Here is a 25,642-nt window from a genome sequence, read left to right as displayed (position 1 = left end):
TTTCTCTGTCTCTCCTCCCAAACTTGCAAAGGAAATGGGAGACTTTGCCAAAAACTACACTGCATAGGAAGGAATGGATGGGTGTTTCAGCAGCAGCGCAGTCAGGACGCTGAGCAGGGGTGAGGATGTGTGGATGGGCATCCTGTCTGGATGTCCCCGGGATGGGTCAGGAGGAGAAGAGGAAGGAGGAAAGGGGAGGGGGGGGGTCAAGGATATGAAAAAAAGTCATGGACGAAGGAAAACCCTCCATAAAAATCTGTGTTTTTCAACACTTTAAGACCCGCGGACCAAGGGGTGAAATTCAGCAGGTTCTGAAAGGTTCTGGAGAACCGGTAGCGGAAATGTTGAGTAGTTTGGAGAACCGGCAAATACCACCTCTGGCTGGCCCCAGAGTGGGGTGGGAATGGGGATTTTGCAGTATCCTTCCCCTGGAGTGGGGTGGGAATGGAGATTTTGCAGTATCCTTCCCCTGGAGTGGGGTGGGAATGGAAATTTTTTTTTTTAATTTGATTTATATGCCGCCCTTCTCCGGAGACTCAGGGCGGCTTACAATGTTCTCAGCAATAGCCTTCATCCTTTTGTATATTTATACAAAGTCAGCTTATTGCCCCCACAATCTGGCTCCTCATTTTACCTACCTTAGAAAGGATGGAAGGCTGAGTCAACCTTGAGCCTTGGAGAGATTCGAACCCTGCAGTAATTGCAGGCAGCTGGTCTTAATAAGCTTAATAACAGGGTGCCTTAAACCCCTGTACTACCAAGGCTTTGCAGTATCCTTCCCCTGGAGTGGAGTGGGAATGGAGATTTTGCAGTATCCTTCCCCTGGAGTGGGGAGGGAATGGGGATTTTGCAGTATCCTTCCCCTGGAGTGGAGTGGGAATGAAGATTTTGCAATATCCTTCCCCTGCTACGCCCACCATGCCACGCCCACAGAACCAGCAGGGAAAAATTTTGGATTTCACCCCTACCGCGGACTTCAATTCCCAGAATTCCCTAGCCCCCGGTGTATTGTTCTGCTGCTAAAGAGCTCTATAGCTCATCACCCTGATCAAAATGCAATTGTTGTAAGCATCCCATTTCTAGTTTTCTTCTGAGTTGGAAAGGAGCTTTCAGTGTTTCTCAACTTGGCGCCTTTTAAGATGTCTGGACATCAACTCCCAGAATTCCCCAGCCAGCCAATGGTTGCAGCTTCCCGGGTCATGTGATCGCTATTTGTGACCTTCCAAGCTGGCTTTCACTTAACGACTGGAAGGTTCAGTGAACAATTGCAGCGGGTTCGCTGAGCAACCACAAGAAAAAGATGGTTAAAATCAAACGTGACTCACTTAGCAATCGTCTTACAGTCATGGAAATTCTTGTGATTGCAAGGACTTCTTTAGGTGAATTTGTTCTGTTTGTGGTGGGCTGTTAGCCCTGGAGAAATGCCACAAAGGGCTGGAATTACTTAACATCGTGCCCTTTGTTATGAAAACGCAGTGGCACACTTTCCTATCCCATGCAATGCCCTAAACCGACCGTCTTCAAGTTTCGTGTCATGCCCCGGTCACAGAACATGCTACAATCACAGCAGGATTTTCACCACAAGCTCAGCCACAAAACAGTGCAACCCTGTTATGTCGTGGCCGAGCAGCTGAATGTGTGCCAAGGCTTATACAGAATGGTGTCTGCATGTCTGGGCGTCAGCTGCGAGGACACCGCCACCGAGCATGGCAAGAGGGCCTTTTGCTTATGGAGTGAACATAAGTTTCTCAACGTGCGTCGAAAATTAATGGGAAAGAATTCCTGGCTGTGAGTCCAAGCAGGGTGGGGTCCCAGTGTAAATACACAGATTTCTGTCTGCAAGTAGGGAGTCGACCGAAGAGCAACCAACAGCTTCCCACTGAACGGAAGCACAGAAATGAAGCCTTGGAAACTGCTGAATGTAGGTTGTGTCAAGAGCGATTGTGGCTTGGGTGTATGTGCACGCATACCTGCTTTAAAAGGTGCTCCTGCGGCACAGCTGCCCTTATTTTTCCATACTCCCCTCTTTGACTGCCAATAATCAATATCTGATGTTCGGCCGTGGAGGAGCTGAAATGGTGGAATTGACAGGAATTGTTGCAGAAGGCAGAAGACCCTGTCAACCTTCCCCCCTTCCTGTTCCCATGGGGTTTTATTAGGGGTGAAATGCTACCGGTTCGCACCAGTTCGGGCGAACCGGTAGTAAAAAAATGCTACCAGTTTGTCAGAACTGGTATTTCCGACGATCAGCTGTGCCGCACAATTAAGCAGGTGATCTAAATCGCGTGGCACAGCTGATCCCCCCTCTCTGTTCTACTTACCTTCTTAAGCATCCTTTTTCCGCGGGAAGCGCACATTTGATGCGCACTGTGCACACGTGTGCACACAGCATGTATTTGGCATACACTGTGCATGCCCATGCAGTGTGCATTTGATGCGCATCGCACATGCTCAGGCAGCGAACTGGTGGCAAACCATGGAGGATTTCACCACTGGGGTTTATCCCCCACCCTCCAGGCAGTTGGAAGTTCATGAACCCTGAACCTGCCCAGGCTTCATAGCTCTGTTAGCGCATAACACACTGCTTGGACACTGCTGCCATCCTCTTTCAGGACACCTGGAAGTCATTCATTTGTCCTTGGCTGAATGAAGAACATCTGGACTTTTTCTCCCTTTAAGCCATGAAATAAAATCTACGGCTGACACATAGGACATAGTGTCATATGTGTGCCACTGTACATTACGCATGCGTGTGTTCCACTATCGGCAGCCGGAACCAGTTGGTCGCATTTTAAAAAAAATCAGCTGCATGTGGCAATCAGGAGACGTTCTGCGTGTTTTCCAGCTGTGATAGTCACATCTGGATGAGGTCACCCGCTAGCTAACCATTGCAGACGCTGCTCTTCGCCAGCTGTCTCCATGAAACTCCTCCCTGCTGCGGAGTGTGTGTGTCTGTGTGTGTTTCCCAGAAGGGTGTGTTGTTCTTCTGCTGAGACCAGAGGAGACACACCAGACGGGGGTAAGACAGTTCAAGCAGGAACCATCCCACCCACTGACTAGGAAAGAGACGAGATGCCCTTCTATTTTTCTTTTTTCTTTTTAAATAAGTTTCTTTTTATTTTGGCTTATTTATATTTTTGTTAATTATAGTGATTGTAGTTGTAAACCATCTCTCTTTTTAATACCAACATTAATAGTCTTTCTTGTTCTGATTTCTACCTCTTGTCTCTAATCACTCATAAAATCTATTCCATATCAAATAATATTCTGTGTCTTCTTCATCTTTCATTTTTAAAGTTAGCCTATCCATTTCAGCACAGTCTAAAATTTTTCGAATTACTTCCTCATCTGGCGGGGTGTTCTCATTTTTCCAGTATTTTGCAAATATGATCCTTGCTGCGGTCAATATATGTAAAACTAAATATGTGGCCCCTTTATCATAACCCTCCGGCATTATGCCCGACAAATATATTTCTGGTTTCAGATCTATATTCTTTTTAATTATCTTTTCCAGCCAGCTACGTATTTTCTCCCAATGTTTTCTTGCTCTGATACACGTCCACCACATATGATAGTAAGTACCTGGGATCTGATTGCATTTCCAGCATTGGGCAAACAAATTGCTGAACATTTTTGCCAGTTTTGCCGGTGGTAAATGCCAGCTGTAAAACATTTTGTAAAGATTTTCTTTATATGCCGAAGCCATAGTCAATTCTGATCCCTTCCTTGACATGGGGGGGAAAAAAATTGCACAAGGGAGCAGATTTGGTTCCTTTGGGCTCGATTCTGCAAAGGCTGTATGGATTCGGCTGTCAGGTTTTGTTGCTATCTTAAATAAACTTCATTCTCAAATGCAAAGTCTCTAATGAATCTCTTTTATTTAAGAATAGAAAAAACGACATGCCTGAACTCTGATGCAGCCAAGATTGACACCTCCTTCCAAACCCCTCCCTTTCCGTTCTTCAACCCCAATGTCTCATTGGCCACCATCCAGATCCATCTTTTCGTCCCATGCACTTTCTTTTCACAGGAATTTTCCCCCTCCCTCTGTTGCCCAAGTAACGCTATCTGCTGAAGAGCCAGGAACTAGGTGAAAGTTCATCTCAGCATTAAAGCAAGTCTTTCTGTGATTTCATGTCAGCGCTGAAAGAGATCATAATTTGGAACGCTGACATCGGCTTTCCTCCAAAGAAAATGTGGAAACATATTTTTGGTTTGATGTTGAGTTTTTAACTGGTTTTTAAAGGGATCCACTAAGGCTAAGTGGCCCTCCTGAACTCTGGCAGAGGGTTGCAGAGGCTGTGGCAGCCAGAAACGGAGCTTGGGAGCCTGTTTTCACTGGCCACCACAGGAGCCCCCGACAGGATTGATAATGTCAAGCTGGCCATGCCCGCCCTGTCCCACCGAGGTCAAACACAACCCTGATGTGGCCCTCAGTGAAATCAAGTTTGACACCTCTGCACTAAGGATTGTTTTCACAATGCCAGAAGGTCCTGGAATGTTATAATTATTTTATTATTTTTTTTAAAAGTGGGTTTATAAAGCGTAATCGAAGTGGGAGCCTCTTCAGAGGGAGGCTGCTCTGGCTGCTCTGGACTGATCTTTTGGAAAGAGCTAAGCAGGGTCAAACTCAGCCCATCGTTGGACATCATGCTTCAAGCGAGGTTCGGAAGATGAAAAACCTCCTAGAACCGTGATGGCAAACGTATGGAACACGTGCCAGATGTGGCACGCATGCAGAGCTGTCTCTGTGAGCACACGCGCTGTCACCAGCTGGTCATCATAGATGCTGAAGCACCGAAAAGAAGCCTGAAAACAGCCCCCAAAACGGCCTGAAAAACAGCCCCCAAAGTGGCCTGAAAACGGCCTCAAAAACGGCCTGAAAACAGCCCCCAGAATGGCCTGAAAACAGCCCCCAAAATGGCCTAAAAACAGCCCTGAAAATGGCCTGAAAACGGCCTCAAAAATGGCCTGAAAACAGCCCCCAGAATGGCCTGAAAACAGCCCCCAAAATGGCCTAAAAACAGCCCCGAAAATGGCCTGAAAACGGCCCCAAAAATGGCCTGAAAACAGCCCCCAAAATGGCCTAAAATCAGCCCCCAAAAATGGCCTGAAAACGGCCTCAAAAACAGCCTGAAAACAGCCCCCAGAATGGCCTGAAAACAGCCCCCAAAATGGCCTAAAAACATCCCCAAAAATGGCCTGAAAATGGCCCCCAAAATGGCCTGAAAACAGCCCCCAAAATGGCCTAAAATCAGCCCCCAAAACGGCCTGAAAACGGCCTCAAAAACAGCCTGAAAACAGCCCCCAAAATGGCCTAAAACAGCCCCCAAAAAGGCCTGAAAACAGCCCCCAAAATGGCCTAAAAACATCCCCAAAAATGGCCTGAAAACGGCCTCAAAAACAGCCTGAAAACAGCCCCCCAAATGGCCTAAAAACAGCCCCAAAAATGGCCTGAAAACAGCCCCCAAAATGGCCTAAAAACATCCCCCAAAATGGCCTGAAAACGGCCTCAAAAACAGCCTGAAAACAGCCCCCCAAATGGCCTAAAAACAGCCCCCCAAATGGCCTGAAAACAGCCCCCCAAATGGCCTAAAACAGCCCCCAAAATGGCCTGAAAACGGCCTCAAAAACAGCCTGAAAACAGCCCCCCAAATGGCCTAAAAACAGCCCCAAAAATGGCCTGAAAACATCCCCCAAAATGGCCTAAAAACATCCCCCAAAATGGCCTAAAAACAGCCCCAAAAATGGCCTGAAAACAGCCCCGAAAATGGTCTGAAAACAGCCTCAAAAATGGCCTAAAATCAGCCCCCAAAACGGCCTGAAAACGGCCCACAAAACAGCCTGAAAAACAGCCCAAATAAAAGCCTGAAAATGGCCTAAAAAACGGCCTGAAAATAGCCCGGAAAATGCCCTGAAAATGGCCTGAAAAACGGCCAAAACCAGCCAAAAAACAGCCATGCGTGCACCAGTCAGCTGGTCTTCAGGCTTCTAGTGCTCCGGCGCACACAAAGACCAGCTCGCTGGCGTCCATGCGCATGCCGGAAATATGAAGACCACCTGGCCGGCACGCACATGCACACTAGTGAGCTGGTCTTCAGTTTTCCGGTGCTCAGGTGCACGCACATACACACCCGTTTCAGTTTGAGCACTCGGTGCTGAAAAGGTTCGCCATTACTGTCCTAGAAGATTCTCTCTTTTGCCAACAAAATATGCCTGCAAAATCAATGGGAGTTGAGACTGAGAGGGACTTTCCGATTGTACAACCCTTGGCTAGTGCAGAGGTCAGCATCCTGCGGCTCTGGAGCCGCATGTGGCTCTTTCACCCCTCTGCTGCGTCTCCTTGTCACTCAAAATATGCGTCACAACCGCCAATGTGCGACACCCGCCAGCACGTGATTTATTGAGCTTTTCAACCCCTGGTAAGGCCAACCATGGATAAATCCAAGAAAAGAAAAGTTTCAGAAGAAAACAGAACGTTTAATTCAACTACATATGCCACTCAAGAAATACTCAGGCACGGGAAGGGTTTTGTGGCTCCTGGTGTTTTCTTTTCTGTGGGAAACGGGTCCAAGTGGCTCTTTGAGTGTTTAAGGTTGCAGACCCCTGGGCTTGTGGAAAAGGCTGGGCCCATGAAATGTTTGGGTTCTCCATCGGCCGCAGATCTTCAGAAGATGGATGGTGATCTGCCAGAGATGACTTAAGTGGAAGTTGGGCCTGGTGGCTCAACAGACTAATAGCATTGTGATTAACATCAGCTGCCTGCAATTACTGTAAGTTCGAATCTCGCCAGGCTCAAGGTTGACTCAGCCTTCCATCCTTTCTAAGGTAGGTAAATTGAGGACCCAGTTTGTGGGGGCAATAAGCTGACTTTGTATAAATATACAAAAGGATGAAGGCTATTGCTTAACGCATTGTAAGCCGCCCTGAGTCTCCGGAGAAGGGCGGCATATAAATCAAATTAAAAAAAAAAAAGTTTGGTTAGATGACCTTTGGGATCCCTTCCAACTCCACAATCTAGGATTCTAGGACAGAGAGAGACCCTTGATCTGTTTGCAATCTATAATTCAATAGAGACAGAAGTGGAGCCCAGAAGGAGAGTCAACGGAGGGGACTTTAGGAGCGATTCCACGGAGATATTTCCGGGGCGCAACCGGTAATGACTTGCTGCGAGATGAACAGATCTCAAAGGATCTTCTGGACTGGGACTTCTCCTGGTTGCCTCCAACTGGTCCTCCCTCCCTCCTTCCTTCTGGTCCGGGCACTGGGTGGATGGGGGTCCTCAAGGCAGGAAGCACTCCAGGGGGTTGTTGGAATCAGGTAGGATGCTGCAGTTTAAGGGCCAGAGGATGTCCAAACGGGCCAGGGGCTTTCGGCAGTGCTCCTCCGCCTCCAGACACACAGAGCGACAGGGTTGCAAGGTGCCACCTTCCGGGATGCACTTGGGGACGAAGAGGCTGCAGATCAGCAAACGCAGGTAAGGGTAGCACCTGAGGTCCCGCAGCATCTGAAAAAGAGGGGGCTGGGCTCAGTCAGGGGCTGGGAATTTAGGAATTCCTTGTGTTGCAGGTCTGAGCTTCTACCCATGTCACCAGCTGGGCCACCCTCTTGAGGGACAAACACTACCGTGCAATTCACTAAAGAAGAGAGTCAGTTGTTAGGTTCCCTAGAGGTCATCCATTTGAGCCCAACTTAAGTATGGTGCACCAGAATCCCAGCCTTCTGCCTGCAACATCCATAAAGGATGATTCAAAGCCTGCTTGGAGATCCTTGTTTCCTGATCTGGCCTGTCTCGAACGGCCCACACATTCTACAGTATTGACCTCGAGATGAATTTTCAGTGGCTGCTTTTCTCTCCCTACCAACCTCCCCCATTTTTTTCTACCCTTTTTTTTGCCCCAAGGAAAAGATCTCCAGATTTTTTAACGCTGGCATCTCCCGGGGTTGATTTCCATAAAAGTTCCATAAAAGTTGAAAGAAAAGGACTTGGTACAGAAAATGGAGAAAGAATTGGCTTTCTTTTTTAAAGAAAATAGAAAAGAGGACACATCAATGCAAAATCATTGGGATACTATGAAAGCTTATGCTAGAGGTCTGATAATTGACTAGACAAGGAAAAGAAATATTAAGAAAAGGCAAGTTTATAAAACATTAGAGGATGACTATAAGAAATTTGAAAAAGAACTACAGAACTTCCCACAAAAAAAAGGACATTAAAATGAAAATGGACACAATTAAATATAAAATGGGATTAATAGAAAAAGAAGATTTAGCACAAAAAATTAGAAGAAGAAAAAGACAGAATTATTTTGAAGATGCTAATAAACCAGGTAGATGGCTAGCATATAAATTGAAAAAAGAGAGAGAATCAAGGAAAATAACACAGTTAGTGGATGACCAAGGACAAATTAGATTTGGGAATGAAGAGAAGAAAAATATTATACAAGTTTATTATAAAAAATTATATGAAAAAAAAAGTGGAGCGCTTCTTTTGAACTGGACCTAAGAGCTGTTGCCATGACTAAGGTCTACAGGTAGACTTGCAAACATTCATTTAGTGACCATTCAAAGCCACAACGAGTGAAAGAAGCGAGTTATGACCGGTCTTGCACTTATGACTGCCTCAGCATCCCCATGGTCAAAATCCAGGCACTTGGCAGCCAGAATGTATTTATGGTGGTTGAAGTATCCCATGATCACCACGTGTGATCTTCCCAGCTGCCTTCCGACAAGCAAATTCAACGGGGGAACCAAATTTGCAAATTGAGGACCTTCTGTATAAAGCTGGGAATGTGTAGAAGTCATTCTCATGCACGTATTATGAGCAAAATTCCACCCAGTTCTTGGTATCTCATCATGCAATGGGAAATTAATCTTGAATTATCCATGTGTTGATAGGGATGAAAGTTGATAAGAGATTTGCTTTCCATGCAATCCCCACTCTGTGGAGATTGCGAGTTTCTTCCCAAGGGTTAACCCCAGGGGTGAAATGCTCCCGGTTCGGACCGGATCAGGTAATCCGGTAGCGATTGTGGCAGGTGATTCGGAGAACCGGTAGCGATGGCGGCACGAGGCTCCGCCCACCTGCCCGTGTATCGTTACTTCCTGCTTTTAAAAGGTTAAAAAAAAAGGATCTGACAATCGTGAGGCACAGCTGTGCTCGTCAGAACCTTTTTTTACCTTTTAAAAGCATTTTTTTTACAATCTATTCACCCGAATAGGTTGTAAAAAAATGCTTTAAAAAAATAAAAATAAAAAGTTGGCCACGCCCACCCAGTCACATTACCACCACCACCACCAAGCCACGCCCACAGAACCGGTAGTAACAAATTTTACATTTCACCACTGGTTAACCCCCCTTTTCCCCCTCTCTCTGCCCTCCTGCCAGCCTCACATCTGCCCTCAGCCTCACCATGTAGTCTTGTAGCAGCTCCTCAGCACTCTGTTGGTGGGGGATCATCAGCCAGATGTTGGGGAAGGAGGTGGAATTGTAGCTGAGACCTTGGCACATTTCTATCTTTATGGGTTCACAGGAGGCCTCTGCCAGTGGTGGGAGAGAAAACAACATCTCAGAGACTAACCAGAATACAACTGAAAAGAGTTAAGTTGCCCCTCTGCTTTTGTTGTTCTCCAGAATTCACACATCTGGTCTCCTGTTGGTGCCTCAGGTTCAGGGGTGAAATCCATTAGGTTCTGACAGGTTCTGGAGAACCGGTAGCGGAAATTTTGAGCAGTTTGGAGAACCGGCAAATGCCACCTCTGGCTGGTCCCAGAGTGAGGTGGGCATGGAGATTTTGCAATATCCTTCCCCCAGGAGTGGGGTGGGAATGGAGATTTTGCAGTATCCTTCCCCTGGAGTGGGGTGGGAATGGAGATTTTGCAATATCCTTCCCCCAGGAGTGGGGAGGGAATGGAGATTTTTGCAATATCCTTCTCCTGGAATGGGGTGGGAATGGGGATTTTGCAGTATCCTTCCCCTGGAGTGGGGAGGGAATGGGGATTTTGCAGTATCCTTCCCCTGCCACCAAGCCACACCACACCCACCAAGCCATGCCCACAGAACTGATAATAAAAAAATTTGAAATTCACCACTGCTTGGTTTTTCTCAATGTCATGGGACCAGCCAGCTGAAGGCCAGGAGAAAAAGGAGGATTGGGGGGGGAGGCGGTGCGCCTGGATGGGTGAGAAAGTGTAGTTGACCCACCTAGGAAGTTGGTTGAGATCAGAAGTGAGGTCTGAACCGCGGACCAACTTGCGATGCGTAGTTCTGCAAATTGGCCAGTGAAAGCAGCTTGGTCCACGTAAGTGGACATTACTCACCCACTGATGTGGAAGAAATGCTGGTACAGTTGACTTCATCACTTCCATCCGGACAGTTCCTCCAGCTGTCACACGCAAACTCCTGAGCCACACACTCGCCATTTCCACAGACAAATTCTAGAGGTCCACACGTTTCTTGCACGGGATGATGGGCGGGGAAAAGAGAGAAGAATTTAGAGAAAAGAATTCCTTGGACTTTCAAGATCAGCGTTTCTCAACCTCGGCAGCTTGAAGATGGTTGGAATTCAAGTCTCAGAGTTCAGAACTGCCTGGGGAATTCTGAGGGCTGAAGTCCACCCATCTTCAAGCTGTTAAAGGTGAGGAACACTGCTTAAGTTGGTGAAGATGTCTACTTAGAGTTGATGTCCACTCATCCTCAAGCTGCCAAGGTTGAGAATCATTGTTTAAGTTGGTGAAGTTGTCCACTTGGCCTTGAAGTCCATCCATCTTCAAGCTGCCAAGGTTGAGAATCATTGTTTAAGTTGATGAAGTTGTCCACTTGGCCTTGAAGTCTATCCATCTTCAAGCTGCCAAGGTTGAGAATCATTGTTTAAGTTGGTGAAGTTGTCCACTTGGCCTTGAAGTCTATCCATCTTCAAGCTGCCAAGGTTGAGAAGCACTCCTTAAGATGGTGAAGATGTGTACTCTGCCTACGTTGTATTTCTGGCCTTTTTCTTTGAAGCCAGAGATTCCCCAAAACAAATCCAGATTATTCTCATACCTTGCTTGAAAGTAGCCACCTCAATTCTTCAGTTTTAAAAAAAAATACACCCCAGAACATCTGGAAAAATGCACTGCATATAGCACAGGCACAAAGCTCGGCCTTAGCACAACCTGTTGGCCCCAGCTTGGCCAGGAAACAATTCACAAGTGTTCACAACACTTCACTTAGATCCATTGATTTGAAGTCAGAGATTCATTGTGGCCAACCAGACTGCTATCTCCTTAATCTCGGCTGAGGTCCTGTAGAAGCAGGCTGCTTCAAGCAGTGACTTATTAACTGTTTAGACCCTGGCCTGCCAGTGAAGTGGCCATGCGTGAAAGTTAAAAATTAATGTTTGTATCTTTCAAAGCCAGATTCTAGGCAAAAGTTTACAGAAGGATGAACTTCTGTTTTTTGTCCGATTAGATCACCTGCCCACGTGGCTTGCACCTTTAACACTTTTGCTGTGACTTTCTTACCAACACTTAGGATAATACAGTAGAAGACAAGGATCAGTGGTGAAATCCAATTTTTTTTACTACTGGTTCTGTGGGCGTGGCTTGGTGGGCATGACTTGGTGGGCGTGGCAGGGAAAGGATACTGCAAAATCTCCATTCCCTCCCCACTCCTGAGGGAAGGATATTGCAAAATTTCCATTCCCTCCCCACTCCTGGGGGAAGGATATTGCAAAATCTCCATTCCCACCCCACTCCTGGGGGAAGGATATTGCAAAATCTCCATTCCCACCCCACTCTGGGACCAGCCAAAGGTGGTATTTGCCGGTTCTCCAAACTGCTCAAAATTTCCGCTACCGGTTCTCCAGAACCTGTCAGAACTTGCTGGATTTCACCCCTGCACAGGATGTCCACTTATGCAATGCTGAGAATTTCCCCCCCCCCAATTATTAATTGGAAAATTAGAATTTGAATGATAGTATTATTAAACAAGCATAAAAATATGTTAGAATTAAATAATGGGTGATTAGAAAATGAAAGAATGTACTGTAAGAAAAATATGTGTGGAAATGCTATCATCACATCTTTGAATATAGTGACAGAAGGGGGAGAAAAGTTAAAATAGAGATAGAAATAAGAGGGGAATTATTGTATGTATATATCAATATATCAAGTAATATAACAGAGTAAGAAAAAGGTTTAGAATTGAATGGTGGTAGTAAAGGATATGTGAAAATAATATGAAAAAATTGAAATGAAGTGTAACAATTGGGCGTAATAATATTGTGTTTACTTTTATTGAAATGTATGATACTTGGCTATCACACCATTGACGCATCGATATGCATAAACAATATAAAATAAAAAAACTTGGATAAAAAAAAAAGGAACAGAAGGAAGTGCAACACGCCTTCAAGAGAATACCAGAGAAGACAGCAATTTAGGTCATTTCCTTGTTAATGATTTCTGTCGTTTTATTGTGTTGTTCAGCTACCTCTTCGGCAGGGGTGAAATCCAGCAGGTTCTGACAGGTTCTGCAAAACCGGTAGCGGAAATTTTGAGTAGTTCGGAGAACCGGCAAATACCACCTCTGGCTGGCCCCAGAGTGGGGTGGGAATGGGGATTTTGCAGTATCCTTCCCCCAGGAGTGGGGAGGGAATGGGGATTTTGCAGTATCTTTCCCCTGGAGTGGGGTGGGAATGGGGATTTTGCAGTATCCTTCCTCTGCCATGCCCACCAAGCCACACCCACAGAACCGGTAGTAAAAAAAAATATGGATTTCGCCACTGCTCTTTGGTAATTTATATTGAAGGCTTTGAATCACTGCAGGGAAGGCGGATGACGAGGCAACGTGTGAGATCAGTTCGAAAAGCCTGCTGAGAACTGGAGATGACCTTCGGTGCTTTTGAGATTGTGCAATTCGATCCGTTATCAAAAATTTGCACCCTTATCCTCAACCTCGGTCACTGGAAGAGGAGTGGGGCTCCCAACTCCCAGAGCTCCTCAGCCAGCAAGGCTGGGAACTGAAGCCTACACATCTTTTAAAAGTTGCCAAGGTTGTGAAACACGGATTCCGTCTGTCTTTCTATCGGCCCAATTATGTAATTGGATACAGAGTCTTTCTGCTTATATAAACGCAACCCCACACGTCTTGTGGATGGGGAGGAGGACTTCCCAAAAGGTCTTTTCTAGTTTGCCTGGGAAAATGGAACCATAATTACAGGAATTAAGAAACCAAAACTGTGTTCCATCTCAGAAAGAACAGAGCTCGGGAACAAGAGACCACAAGGCTTCTCCTGAGACCTGGATCGAGTTCAGCTTTTCTCTGCTTGGCTGGGTCACCTGAATAATTTATAGAGGGGGAGGAGTGGGAAGGAGGAGGAGGACCTTTGGTGCTCTCAGACCTTGGTTGTTTTTTTTTTTTTTTGCTTTAATTTATATGCCGCCCTTCTCCGGAGACTCAGGGCGGCTTACAATGCGCTAAGCAATAGCCTTCATACTTTTGTATATTTATACAAAGTCAGCTTATTGCCCCCACAAACTGGGTCCTCATTTAACCTACCTTAGAAAGGATGGAAGGCTGAGTCAACCTTGAGCCTTGGAGAGATTCGAACCAGCAGTAATTGCAGGCAGCTGTGTTAATAACAGGGTGCTTTAGACCACTGTGCTACCAAGGCTCTTGGTTTTCTTGCAGATGTTTCGTGGCTCAACTAGGGAACATCCTCGGCGTACCGATACTGTGCCCTAGTTTGATCATTAAACGTCTGCAAGAAAACAGCCAAGCTCAGAGAACACCAGGGACCCCAGAATATTCCCACCAATACTGACAGGGTAACCTATGCAGTGGTGGGATTCAGCCGGTTCGTATCAGTTCGGGCGAAGTGGTAGCGGAGATCGTGGGTGGGCCTGCCGAACCGCCATGGCACTAGTTCTATTTAGCACGTTTTTTTAGGCTGGGCACATGCGTGGAAGGCACGCCCGTGAGCAAAGGGCGTGCACGGAAGGCGTGCATGTGTGTGAAGCGAGCGTGCACCCATGCGGCGAACTGATGGTAAGAATCTTTGAAACCCACCTCTGAACCTATGATATATAAACAGAGAGTAACCCACCTGCTTTTCTAGCACTAGATGAAGTTACCTAATTGGATAATGAAACATCTGCAAGAAACTACCAAGCTCAGAGAGCATCACGGACCTCAAAAGTTCCATCCTGAGCTTCAAATATTCTCTTCCCTTCTTTCTGCATTTCCTTTTTTTTTGTTTTTCTTTTGGTTTATTTCCCAGGACAGCTACCCCTCCAATCATTAACCCTGCTTAGCTTCCCATTCCAGGTCAAGTCTACCCAGGGGTGAAATGCTCCCGGTTCAGACCAGTTCAGCTGAACTGGTAGCGATGGCGGCTGGTGGTTCGGAGAACCGATAGCAATGGTGACACGAGGCTCCACCCACCCGCCTGGTCGTCGTCACTTCCTGGTTTTAACCAGGAAGTAACCTGGGTTTTACCCTCTGCGCATGTGCAGAAGGGTTTGTGCATGCACAGAGGATCCAAGCACACACTTGATGTGCGTGCACACGCAAGCGAAGTGAGAGCCTACACATGGCATGTGCACTTCTGAACTGGTTGGGAAGGTAAGTAGATTTCACCCGTGGGTCTACCCCTTATTTGGGGCAAGGGGCGAGCAGATGACTAGCTGCATCATTTAGCCTCGACGGAGCCACCATTACCTACTTTCACTCAGGTTGTGGGCACGGTAGACAGCAAAGAACCCATCATCCACAATCTCCTCGTCAGCCACAAACAGGACGGTCATGACGTGTTGGGATGAAGTCAACACAGGAGGCGGATTGGAGTTGCAGAACCTGCAGAGAGCAGGGAAGTCAAACTCAGTTCTGGAAATGTGGGGCGGGGGTCTTTAGGGGTCAACCAAGAACCTGGAGCCAAGGTGAGCATGCCCGCCTGGGTTATTCCACAAGGAGCACAGGAGTGTGTGTTGACCACATCACAAATGACACCATTTGACAACATTTTGGTGTGGGCACCAATTATAGAGAAGTTGAGAGAAGGCCGACTCCGCTGGTATGGACATGTCCTGAGAGCAGCACCTTCCACCATGGCCAAGACTGCCTACCAACTAGAAGTCAATGGCCGGCGACCTTGTGGGCATCCAAAACAGAGATGGCAAAACACTGTCAACAAAGATATGCAAGCTGTGGTCCTGTGACATGGAGACGCAGCTGAGCGTGCAATGTGGCCTTCAATAATCTGAAAAGCGGACCCTGCACCTGTGGGAATACGCTAGGAAGAAGAAGAAGCAAGGGAGTGTTGTGCGTGGGTGTTGTGGCCCATCAGTGGCCTGTGCAGCTAGTAGCTGATTCTGACAGTGAGGAGGCTGGTGTGGTGCTGCACCAGTAGGTTGTTCAGCTGGCACTCGAGTCAGACAATGAGGAGGCTGGAGAAGATGTGGTGCCAGAGACGGGGATTCAGCCAGGGCCTTCAGAACCTCCAGAAGCTGCCTTAAGTGAAGAGGACGAAGAGGAGGAGCCTCTTCTCGATGCACGGGCGCGCAGAGCTGCCAAAAGGCAGGAATGGCTCCTCAGGAGGAGATGTCCTCGAGAGTAAGGCTTGGGGCTAATTGGCCACTCCCTTAGCCTATTTAAGGAGGAACGCCAACTGAAGCAATTTGCACGGAACAACTTCGTTCACTCTCCTTCGCGTCTTGATCTTAGTTCTCTGCAAATTGCTTCTGGGCTTTCTGCCAACCATAGTAAGATTACGATTATTTATTCTTTGGATTCTTGTAAGAATCTCGTAAGAAAGTTAATTAACAGCCTTTGTTTGAAAAAGACTGATTTAATTTAGTAAACTAAGTTTTGTACGGACTTTGTGTGTGCTGCGTTCTTTGGGGTCCGTAGCTGGGGCAGAACAGTGGGTGTGCAAGAGCCCATCTTACCGACCCATGAGGCTGCTGGCCCCCATGGCAGCACTGTCGTACACCTCCACAAAGTCGAAATTGCAGTCTTCGTGGGACTCAAGGCTGAAGTTGTGGAATTGCAATTGGATGACGTGATCCACAGGCACGGAGATGTGCCAGAGACAAATCTGGAAGAGAAGAGAAGAAGAGAAGTCCAGGAGATGCGCAGAGAGAGGAGGATGGGGAGCTCCATGCTAAGAAAGAGAGGTCTCACAAGGGTGGGTAAAAACCTGGAAGAGGGTCCCAAACCTTTTCTCCTAGCAGCCCCCTAGATTTCTTTGAACGTGGACGTGTCGTTGGTTGGGGGAAGAGGGGCCTGAAGACAAAGGCCTCAAAATCATGGGAACTGGACCTCTTTTCTTTTTTTTGGTTGGAATCTTCATCGACGTGAACATGAAGAATGAATCCAAAAGAGAGTTGTGATGGAAGGGTTTGCTCTGTCATGACTCCAGGTTCTTGTGTATGGGGCTGTTTTTTCTCCCTTACTCAGACTCCATCACTGTAGGAGGCCCATTTTTTAAAACCACTGAGGTTTAAATTTCCAAGTGAAAATTTTTCAGACTCAAACTTTTTCTCTATCTCTATCTCTCTACATCTATCTATCTATCTATCTATCTATCTATCTATCTATCTATCTATCTATCTATCTATCTACCATCCATCCATCCATCCATCCATCCATTATCTATCATTTATCTATCATATTCATCTGTTCATCTATCATCTGTCAGTCTATCTATCTATCTATCTATCTATCTATCTATCTATCTATCTATCTATCCATCTATCATCTATCATCTATTCATCTATCTGTCTATCTATCTATCTATCTATCTATCTATCTATCTATCTATCTATCTATCTATCATCTATCATCTATCTATTCATCTATCATCTATTCATCTATCTATCTATCTATCATCTATCTATTCATCTATCATCTATCAATTATCATCTATCATCTATCTATTCATCTATCTATCTATCATCAATCTATTCATCTATCTATCTATCTATCTATCTATCATCTATCTATTCATCTATCATCTATCATCTATTCATCTATCATCTATCTATCATCTATCAATTATCATCTATCATCTATTAATCTCTATCTATCTATCTATCTATCTATCTATCTATCTATCTATCTATCTATCACCAGGTCCAATCCTTAGAGGCCAGGCTTCCCCAGAAAGGGATACCACTTAACTGCTGCAGTGATAGAGCTGGGAGGTGGGACTTCTGGGGCAAAATGAATCCCCAAGGCCCAAGCTTGACCCCCTCAAAAGTCTTCACTCACCTGTAGATGTGAGTATGGTTTGGGGTAGTTTGGGGAGAAGAACTGTCCCTCCAAGCTGGTCAAACTCCCACCACAACCTGGAAAGAGACAACCGACATCACAGATGGTCGTGGATTTATGTTACTGGCACTTTGCTGGTTATCCCTGCAATATCCTCCCATTTCTTCATTTCTTCTATTTCCTCCTCCTCCTCATGTGAGGCAGAGTCACAGCAACAGAGTTTCCTGCTTGTGTGGGTACCATACCTGTATGCTTGGCGCTACAGTTGGCTTCATCTCTATTGTCCAGGCAGTCCTGGTGACCATCGCACACAAAGGCTGGCAGGAGGCAAAGCCCCTGGTCACAGAAGAATTCGTCCCAGGAGCAGTTCTCTAGAATAAATATAGGCCTCTGGAAGTCAAGGAGTTAAAAGGTTCAGATCAAACCCAGTCTACCTTGGAACTGGTTGCAATTCACTTGGCTCCCTTCTTCTTCGAGATACTTTGGGAAATGTAATTTTGCAAGAGTATGAAGAAGAATAAGTAAGGAAAAAAGGGGAGGAGGAGAAGGAGAAGAAGGGGAGGAGAAGAAGAAAAGAATGAGGAGGAGGAGGAGGAGAGGAGGAGGAAGAAGAAGAAGGAGAAGAAGGAGGAGGAGGAGGAGGAGGAGGAAGGAGAAGAAGAAGGAGGAGGAGGAGGAGAAAAAGAAAAAGAAGAAGAAGAAAGAGAAGAAGAAGAAGAGGGAGGAGGAGGAGGGGAAGAGGAGGAGGAGGAAGAAGAAGAAGAAGAGGGAGGAGGAGGGGAAGAGGAAGAGGAGGAGGAGGAAGAAGAAGAAGAAGGAGGAGGAGGAGGAGGAGGAGGAGGGGAAGAGGAGGAGGAGGAAGAAGAAGAAGAAGAGGGAGGAGGAGGGGAAGAGGAAGAGGAGGAGGAAGAAGAAGAAGAAGAAGAAGAAAGAAAGAAAGAAAGAAAGAAAGAAAGAAAGAAAGAAAGAAAGAAAGAAAGAAAGAAAGAAAAGCACCAGTCCTGTTGTTGCCTGACTCGTGATGCCCATGTAACGCTCTGTCGTCATTCTAGCTAATGTCAAAAAGATTTTAAGCCAGCTTAAAACTGCCACGCAAGCTGTCTTTTGTTTCCCTCACCAATTTAGAACTTTCCCACGTTCTGAGGATAAAATTAGCCAAGGCATCCATGTGACTGTGAGTAATAAATCAGTGCTTGGCTAATTGCGAATGTTCGTTCTGCGAAACATTACGGCAATTTTCCCATTTGGTCATTGATACGGGGGCAACCATTGTCTTCGTCTTGAGATATTTTAGCTGTTATCTGGAGAGATGGCCATTTCCTGCACTGAGGTCTTCTTCTCCAGTCTCCATCCTCAACCACGATGCATTTGATACACAATAGTCTACATCAGCAGTCACCAACTGTTGGTCTCTGGACCACTGGTGGACCACGAGAAACTTTTGGTGGTCCGCAGAAAAATTATTTGCATTTTTTTATATTGCATTCAATCAGGGGTCCTCAAACTAGGGCCCCTGGGCCAGATATGTGCAATGAACGTTTGTGTTGCTGCAGAGAGTCTCCCCCTTCAGGATCTTTTGTCGCGGGTTGGAGGGGGGAAGAAATTCCGACTCGGGGTCTGCTTTGGCCTCCTGGTGTGGGGCTTTGGGCGAAGGCTGGAGGGAAGAGACGCTGGTGGCAAAGAGCCAGAGGGCCTCGTTCCAGTGGGACTGCATCATGGCCTGGAACTGGCTGCCCATCTCAGCCCGCTGAGCCTCCAGGCGCCGGTACCTGGCCTTGCACTCCCGCAGGTCTTCCCTCTTGCATGGTTTCTCAGTCTCTTTCATGTCATTACCATTACTTCAGGGACAGAAAATCGGGTGGGTTTGAAAAATTTAACAACTGGTTCGCTGCCCAGTTGCTGGGTGGGTGTGGCCATGGGGGCGTGGCCTACTCGGCCTCCTACATCACAGTGTGGGGGGGGTGTTTTTGCCCTCCCGAAGCTCTGGAGGCTTTCCTCGAGCATCCAGGAGGGTGAAAATGGCCTCCCCTGGGCTTCAGAGGCCCTCTGGATGCTGGAAATGGGCCCATTTCTGGACTTCCAGCAGGCCTGTTTCCCCCCTCCCAGAGCCTCCGCACGGTCCCTGCACTTACCTGGCATCCAAAACGGGCCACGTGGAGACTCCTGGGAGGGGTGGGGCGGTATGGACGGGGTCAGCCAGTCCTTGTAACTACCAGTTTGGCGAACCAGATTAAAATTAACATCCGATTTGCTTGAACTGGTTCGAACCGGCTGAATCCCATCCCTGGGTATCATGTTAAAAAACCCAACTCCCTCCCACCCAAAAGCAAGTTTCCACCAGCCTCAAATTCATCCCCATTCAAGAAATAGCAGGCACTTACTTTCACTGGGGAGGATGGCCCGGTACCTCGCCCTGAACCCCGAGGGAGCAGTATTATCATCGGACACAAAACCAACTTTTATCTGGTTAGAGTTGGTGTTGATAGTCGCTGGGGCTACAGTGCCACAGTACCTGTAAATGTCGCCACGTAAGCAAGGGAGCAAGGAACTGTGGACCCCCCCTTCCCCCTGGAGAGAGATCTACAGGCAGTCCTCGTTTAGTGACCATTCACAGTGGTGACAATATTGAAAAAATAACGTCACAACGACCAATCCTCACGGTTATGACCTTCACAGATCTGTACAACAAAGCTGAAATGAGATCCTAAGCACAGTTGTGGTTTCAATTAGTGACCGCTTCACTTAACGACTTAACATTTCCACTTTTCCTTTGACTGTTTTGAGGTCTGGTCCCCCATCCGTCAAATGTTCTCAGTTGGGAATCAGAGTGAAATTTTAGGGCTGAAGAAGACAGCACCAAACTGGATGAAATGTTGAATTGGATTATTGATCATTTCAACATGAGATGAATTGAGGGATTTACAAGGTTCAAAAGCAAAATACGGAAAAGCCAATGACATTTGAAAGATTAAGACATCCACTTGAAACAACGGACATGGAGATTCATTGCCTCCTGCTCGTTCCTTATTAGTCTGATAGAATTTGAGTAGCTCTTGGTGGATTAGACAAAAATAAAACAAACAAATCAATAAGTAAGGAAACATTTCCAACTCTCGCCACCAGGGGGACCATAGGCAAGAATAAATAATCTACTCTTAGCGTTTGTCCTACTCGGTTAGAGGATATGCCTTTCTGCATTGCTTTTATCCAATTCAATGGTGAAGCCGTTACAATGCAGATACTTTCTGGATGTTGGCTTGTCTCAGTCGTCTGGATGGAGGATCCAGGAAAGCTAAAATCCATCCCATCTGGAGGACCCCGGCTAGCAGCTAAACGCATGTGTAGACACACAGAGGGGCCCAGGCCTTGTCTTCTCCAAGGCATGATGCTACCTACCTGGTACTCCTGTCCCAAAGGGAGAAACTATCGGACTCCTCGTAGATCTCCAGCCGGTCATAGAAGCACAGATCGGAGGCCTCCACATCCAAGGTTTCTATTTTCAGCTGAATCACCATTCCCAACTTCACTTGGATCTGCCAGGTGCAGAGGACGTTAGGTGGGTAGGAATCGGGGTAGTTGGGAGAGCTGAAGGTGCCCCCGGAGCCTCCAAGTTCACCTCCACACACTACAGAAGAAGGAGGCAGAGAACGAAGCAACTCTTCAGAGAAGCAAATCTTAAATGAGAGCAGCTGGGTTGGACTCGGTGGTGAAATCCAATTTTTTTTTTACTACCGGTTCTGTGGATGTAGCTTGGTGGGCATGATGTGGCTTGGTGGGCATGGCAGGGAAAGGATACTGCAAAATCTCCATTCCCACCCCAATAAATGTTCTATATGTTTACTATCTAAGCGATTTATCCAATGAAGCCCAGTATTTGTTAGGTGGGGAAAGTCTGGCTCTCCTCTTGTTGTAAGATCTCAAATGGCAGCTGGACACTATGAGCTGGACACAGTCACAATCCCCAGATCCAGTGGTGGGATTCAAAATAATTTAACAACCGGTTCTCTGCCCTAATGACCAGCTGGGTGGGCGTGGCCATGATGGGCGTGGCCAGGGGTATGTGATAGGCAGCACTCGGCCTCCTGCATCCCCCTGGGATGTACCCCCCCCGGCGCCCCATTTTGGGCCTAGTAGGCCTCCCTGAAGCCTCCTGGGAGTGAAAATGGGGTGCATAGGGACTCCTGGAAGGGGCGGGGCAGGGCGGGGCAAGCCAACAATTTAACTACCGGTTTGCTTGAACCGGCCTGAACCGGCTGAATCCCGCCACTGCCCAGATCAGAGAAACCAGGTTACAGAAACAGCCTCAGCAGTAACCGGTACTCACCGGGCCCTGGTTTTGTGGTTTCCTGCAGCTCTCGCTGAGACGGGGCGGTGGCGGAGATGGGGTCCCAAGAAGTCCTCCTGACCGAAGCGAAGGTGGCATTGGCGACGTTGTGCCCAAGGAAAGTCTCAAGAGTGGGCTTGCTTGGAGGAGGGGACTTTAGCTCTGCCTCCAGGGAAAAAAAAAAAACGAAAGACACAAATTGACCAGGAAAAGACTGAAGACACCCAAATTAGAAAAAAATTGGGTCTGGAAAGCTCCGTTCCTCAGTTCTCACCCCCTCCCTGCCTTTTTCAGCCTGGTTGCTCTACAAGACTCCTGAAAGTCAAAATGCACCTTCAAAAAGAAAAAAAAATATTAAAGAACAAGAAATAATAATAATATTGCATCCAGTTTTGGTCGCCACGATGTAAAAAAAATGTGGAGACTCTAGAAAGAGTGCAGAGAAGAGCAACAAAGATGATGAGGGGACTGGAGGCTAAAACATATGAAGAACGGTTGCAGGAACTGGGCATGGCTAGTTTAATGAAAAGAAGGACTAGGGGAGACGTGATAGCAGTCTTCCAGTATCTCAGGGGCTGCCCCAAAGAAGAGGGAGTCAAACTATTCTCCAAAGCCCCTGAGGGCAGGACAAGAAGCAATAGGTAGAAACTAATCATAGAGAGAAGCAATTTAGAGCTAAGGATAAATTTCCTGACAGTCAGAACAGTTAACCAGTGGAACAACTTGCCTCCAGAAGTTGTGAATGCTCCAATACTGGAAATTTTTAAGAAGAGGTTGGATAACCATTTGCCTGAAGTGGTATAGGGTTTCCTGCCTGGACAGGGGGTTGGACTAGATGACCTCCAAGGTCCCTTCCAACTCTTCTCTTCTCTTCTCTTCTCTTCTCTTCTCTTCTCTTCTCTTCTCTTCTCTTCTCTTCTCTTCTCTTCCATTCCATTCCATTCCATTCCATTCCATTCCATTCCATTCCATTCCATTCCATTCCATTCTACTTATTATTCTATTCTATTCTATTCTATTCTATTCTATTCTATTCTATTCTATTCTATTCTATTCTATTCTATTCTATTCTATTCTATTCTATTCTATTCTATTCTACCTGGGAGTTAAGCTTTTGGAGAGAATTAATCACACTGAGTCACCAACTTGCCCAAAAAATTATTACACCCTTTGCCAGATCAATCCCACCCCACCATCTGCAAACAGGAGGCCAGCCTATGGGGAGGAAGATGACTGGAGGCCTCCCGTTTACCCAGTCATCTTCCCAGTCCCAGTCCCATTCTCCCAGTTCGGCTCCCACCCACTTCAGCTGGGTGGCTAATGGAAAAAGGAGTTGTTATGGGAAGACGGCAGGTCCATCGCTTAGAGCAGTATCTCTCAACGTTGGCAGCTTGAAGATGAGTGGGCTTCAAGCTGTGGAAGACCACCCATCTTCAAGCTGCCAAGGTTGAGAAACATTGGCTTAGAGCTTCACCCGTAGGGGATGGAGGAAGCAAGGATGGCTCTTCAAGACTGAGGTCCACCAGAAGGTCTGATGGACATCTTTCCATGTAGCTGCTGACACGAAGAGAACAGGCTTTTTCAGCCTCTTTGGGCCTGAAAATAAATTCCTCTTGTGTGTTCAAGAATGTTGGCTTCTTAGAATTAAAGTCATGACCTTTGGGGGGGGGGGTTCTTATTAACACGAAAGGAGCAAGGGGCAGACCCAGCCCAGATACCCTGCTTTCGTTGCCCATGTAGCTTCAGGCAGACATCATGGTGGCCACCACCGGCTTTTCCCAAAACAAGCTCGTATTGGCCCAGGATGGGCTTCAATTGCAGGAATGTCCCTCCCAGACCCCACCCCTCAATCCAGAACTTACGGTAGGTGACCAGGATGCCCACAAGCAAGGCCAGGAGGAGGAGGAGCAGAAGGCTCAGGATGGTCACACACAGCCAGGAAAATTTGCAGTCTGGCTTGAATTTCTTGCTGGCTGCTTCTCGCACTTGCTGAGCTGCAGGGTAGGAGAAGCAGGCTGGCCATTAGGGCACCCCTATCCATCGGTAGATCCACCTCCCCCTCCCTCCCTGGCTGTTCCGATGACCTCTTGTGATAGCCCCAAGAAGGACCTCTGGCGAGGAGACTGGAGCAGAAGACTTTTTACATGTTGCTCTAAATAGGGCGACGGTTAGCCAATCTTGTTGGACTTGGAGATGTTTCCTTCCTTCCTTCCTTCCTTCCTTCCTTCCTTCCTTCCTTCCTTCCTTCCTTCCCTCCCTTCCTCCCTCCCTCCCTCCCTTCCCTATCTCTTTCTCCTTCCCTCCCTCCCTTCCCTTCCTTCTCCTTATCTCTCCTTCCCTCCCTCTCTTCCCTCTTATCCCTTCCTTCCTTTCTTCCTTCCTTCCTTCCTTCCTTCCTTCCTTCCTTCCTTCCTTCCTTCCCTCCCTTCCTCCCTCCCTCCCTTCCCTCCTATCTCTTTCTCCCTCCCTCCCTCCCTTCCCTTCCTTCTCCTTATCTCTCCTTCCCTCCCTCTCTTCCCTCTTATCCCTTCCTTCCTTCCTTCCTTCCTTCCTTCCTTCCTTCCTTCCTTCCCTCCCTCCCTCCCTTCCCTTCCTTCTCCTTATCTCTCCTTCCCTCCCTCCCTTCCCTCTTATCCCTTCCTTCCCTACCTTTTTCCTTCCCTTCTTCCTTCTCCTTATCTTTCCTTCCCTCCCTCTCTCCCTTCCCTCCTATCCCTTCATTCCTTCCTTCCTTTTCCTTATCTCTCCTTCCCTCCCTCCCTCCCTCCCTTCCCTCTTATCTCTTTCTCCTTCCTTCCTTCCTTCCTTCCTTCCTTCCTTCCTTCCTTCCTTCCTTCCTTCCTTCCTTCCTTCCTTCCTTCTCCTTATCTCTCCTCCCCTCCCTCCTATCTCTTTCTACTTCCTGCCTGCCTGCCTGCTGGATTTCAGCTCCCATGTTTAACACTCACTCGGACCAATTCCCACAATAGCTCTTCCGTCTCAGAGAAACGGAGTCCATCCTGAACCTGAAAAGCTGCCAGCTGTGGAACACCATTGAAATAGAAACGTGAGCTAATGACCCTGAAATGATGCACCACCCATCCGTCTCCTCTCTAACTATTAACCTTAAGAGATTTCTATCCCATCCTTGCTTCAGTACAACTCAAGGCAATTCATAATGCTCTCTTTTGCTAACTCTCTGGTGTGGTGGGTTGGACTAAAGAAGACTTGAACTCAGAGCCTCTTGGTTTTCTAGTCCAGCCTCTTCACTTTCACACCAAACTGACTCTTCCCGTCCTGCTGGTACTATTGTACCATCTTAGTGCCCCTCCAAAACATGGACGTATTGATACCAAATCCATTGGCGGCGAGTTTGGCATCCCTGCCCTTCTCCTCCTCCAGCTGGTTCTGGGTCAGCGTCTCGCCGTCCTCCTCAAACACGGGGTTGGAGAACTCCCTCAGCACGTTCGGTGGCAAAGACAACATGACAGTCTCCTGGGGGGGGCATAGAAAACGGGGCATTTTGAATTTAGTGGGTCTCCTCCTCGCCCCTTTTAAGGAACCCTCCGTTTTTCTTTCAAATCGGTTTTGGCATTTCGGAGCCGAGAAAAGAACAGTTCCTCCAAATAATAAAACAGCCTTTGGGACTGAGCAGCCCGCAAAATGAGAAAATCCCTACAGAGGGAGAAGTAATTAAGAAAACATTGGATTGTGCAGAAATGAATAGATTGACTTTGACAATTAAGGAAGAATTGGAATACTTTTAAGATATGGGGGCAATTTTACCATTGGTTAGAGAAGATATATATATATATAGGATAGAAAAATGGATTAAATGTGGGACTAGAACTCACTGTCTCCTGGTGACTGGCCCAAAGTCACCCATCTAACTTTTGTGCCTTAGGCAGCACTATAACTCACTCTCTTCAGGTTCATAGCCTGCTGCCTTGACTGGACGAGACCAAACTGGCTCTTTGTCCATATCACAATTATGGCAAGCCCCGAGGACAGAATATGAACCTGAAGTTGGAATTACTTTGACCACTGTCCCATCTCAGCCACACTACTAGGGTAAACCTCAAAGGTGC

At 47.0% G+C, this 25,642-nt stretch overlaps 1 protein-coding gene across 1 annotated transcript; it reads right to left on the bottom strand.

Annotated features, from left to right (window-relative positions):
- Positions 1–7,282: 7,282 nt before the first annotated feature.
- Positions 7,283–25,076, bottom strand: MFRP (membrane frizzled-related protein). The gene is made up of 12 exons (XM_070952549.1): positions 24,908–25,076; positions 23,438–23,569; positions 21,576–21,737; positions 20,648–20,876; positions 19,633–19,763; positions 17,497–17,622; positions 17,252–17,328; positions 15,928–16,076; positions 14,706–14,836; positions 10,321–10,455; positions 9,413–9,540; positions 7,283–7,507 (listed from the first exon to the last, which is right to left on the bottom strand). Exons 1-12 carry the CDS (start codon positions 25,074–25,076, stop codon positions 7,283–7,285), a joined length of 1,794 nt encoding a protein of 597 aa, XP_070808650.1.
- Positions 25,077–25,642: the final 566 nt, after the last annotated feature.

This window comes from Pituophis catenifer, unplaced genomic scaffold, assembly GCF_029215685.1.
Source record: "Pituophis catenifer annectens isolate HBS135680 unplaced genomic scaffold, rPitCat1.0.hap2 SCAF_12, whole genome shotgun sequence".
Classification (NCBI taxonomy): Eukaryota; Metazoa; Chordata; class Lepidosauria; order Squamata; family Colubridae; genus Pituophis; species Pituophis catenifer.
This window is presented reverse-complemented; position numbering and strand designations above follow the sequence as displayed.

Bases quoted from the DNA above. Each gene is read 5' to 3' on its own strand.
- MFRP (XM_070952549.1), bottom strand. From the start codon at position 25,076: ATGCCCCGTTTTCTATGCCCCCCCCAGGAGACTGTCATGTTGTCTTTG. The intron at 19,764-20,647 runs GTAGGTAGCATC...CGACATTTACAG, and splicing joins CTTTGGGACAGGAGTACCAG to GTACTGTGGCACTGTAGCCC. The intron at 17,329-17,496 runs GTATGGTACCCA...GTCTCTTTCCAG, and splicing joins CTGTAGCGCCAAGCATACAG to GTTGTGGTGGGAGTTTGACC.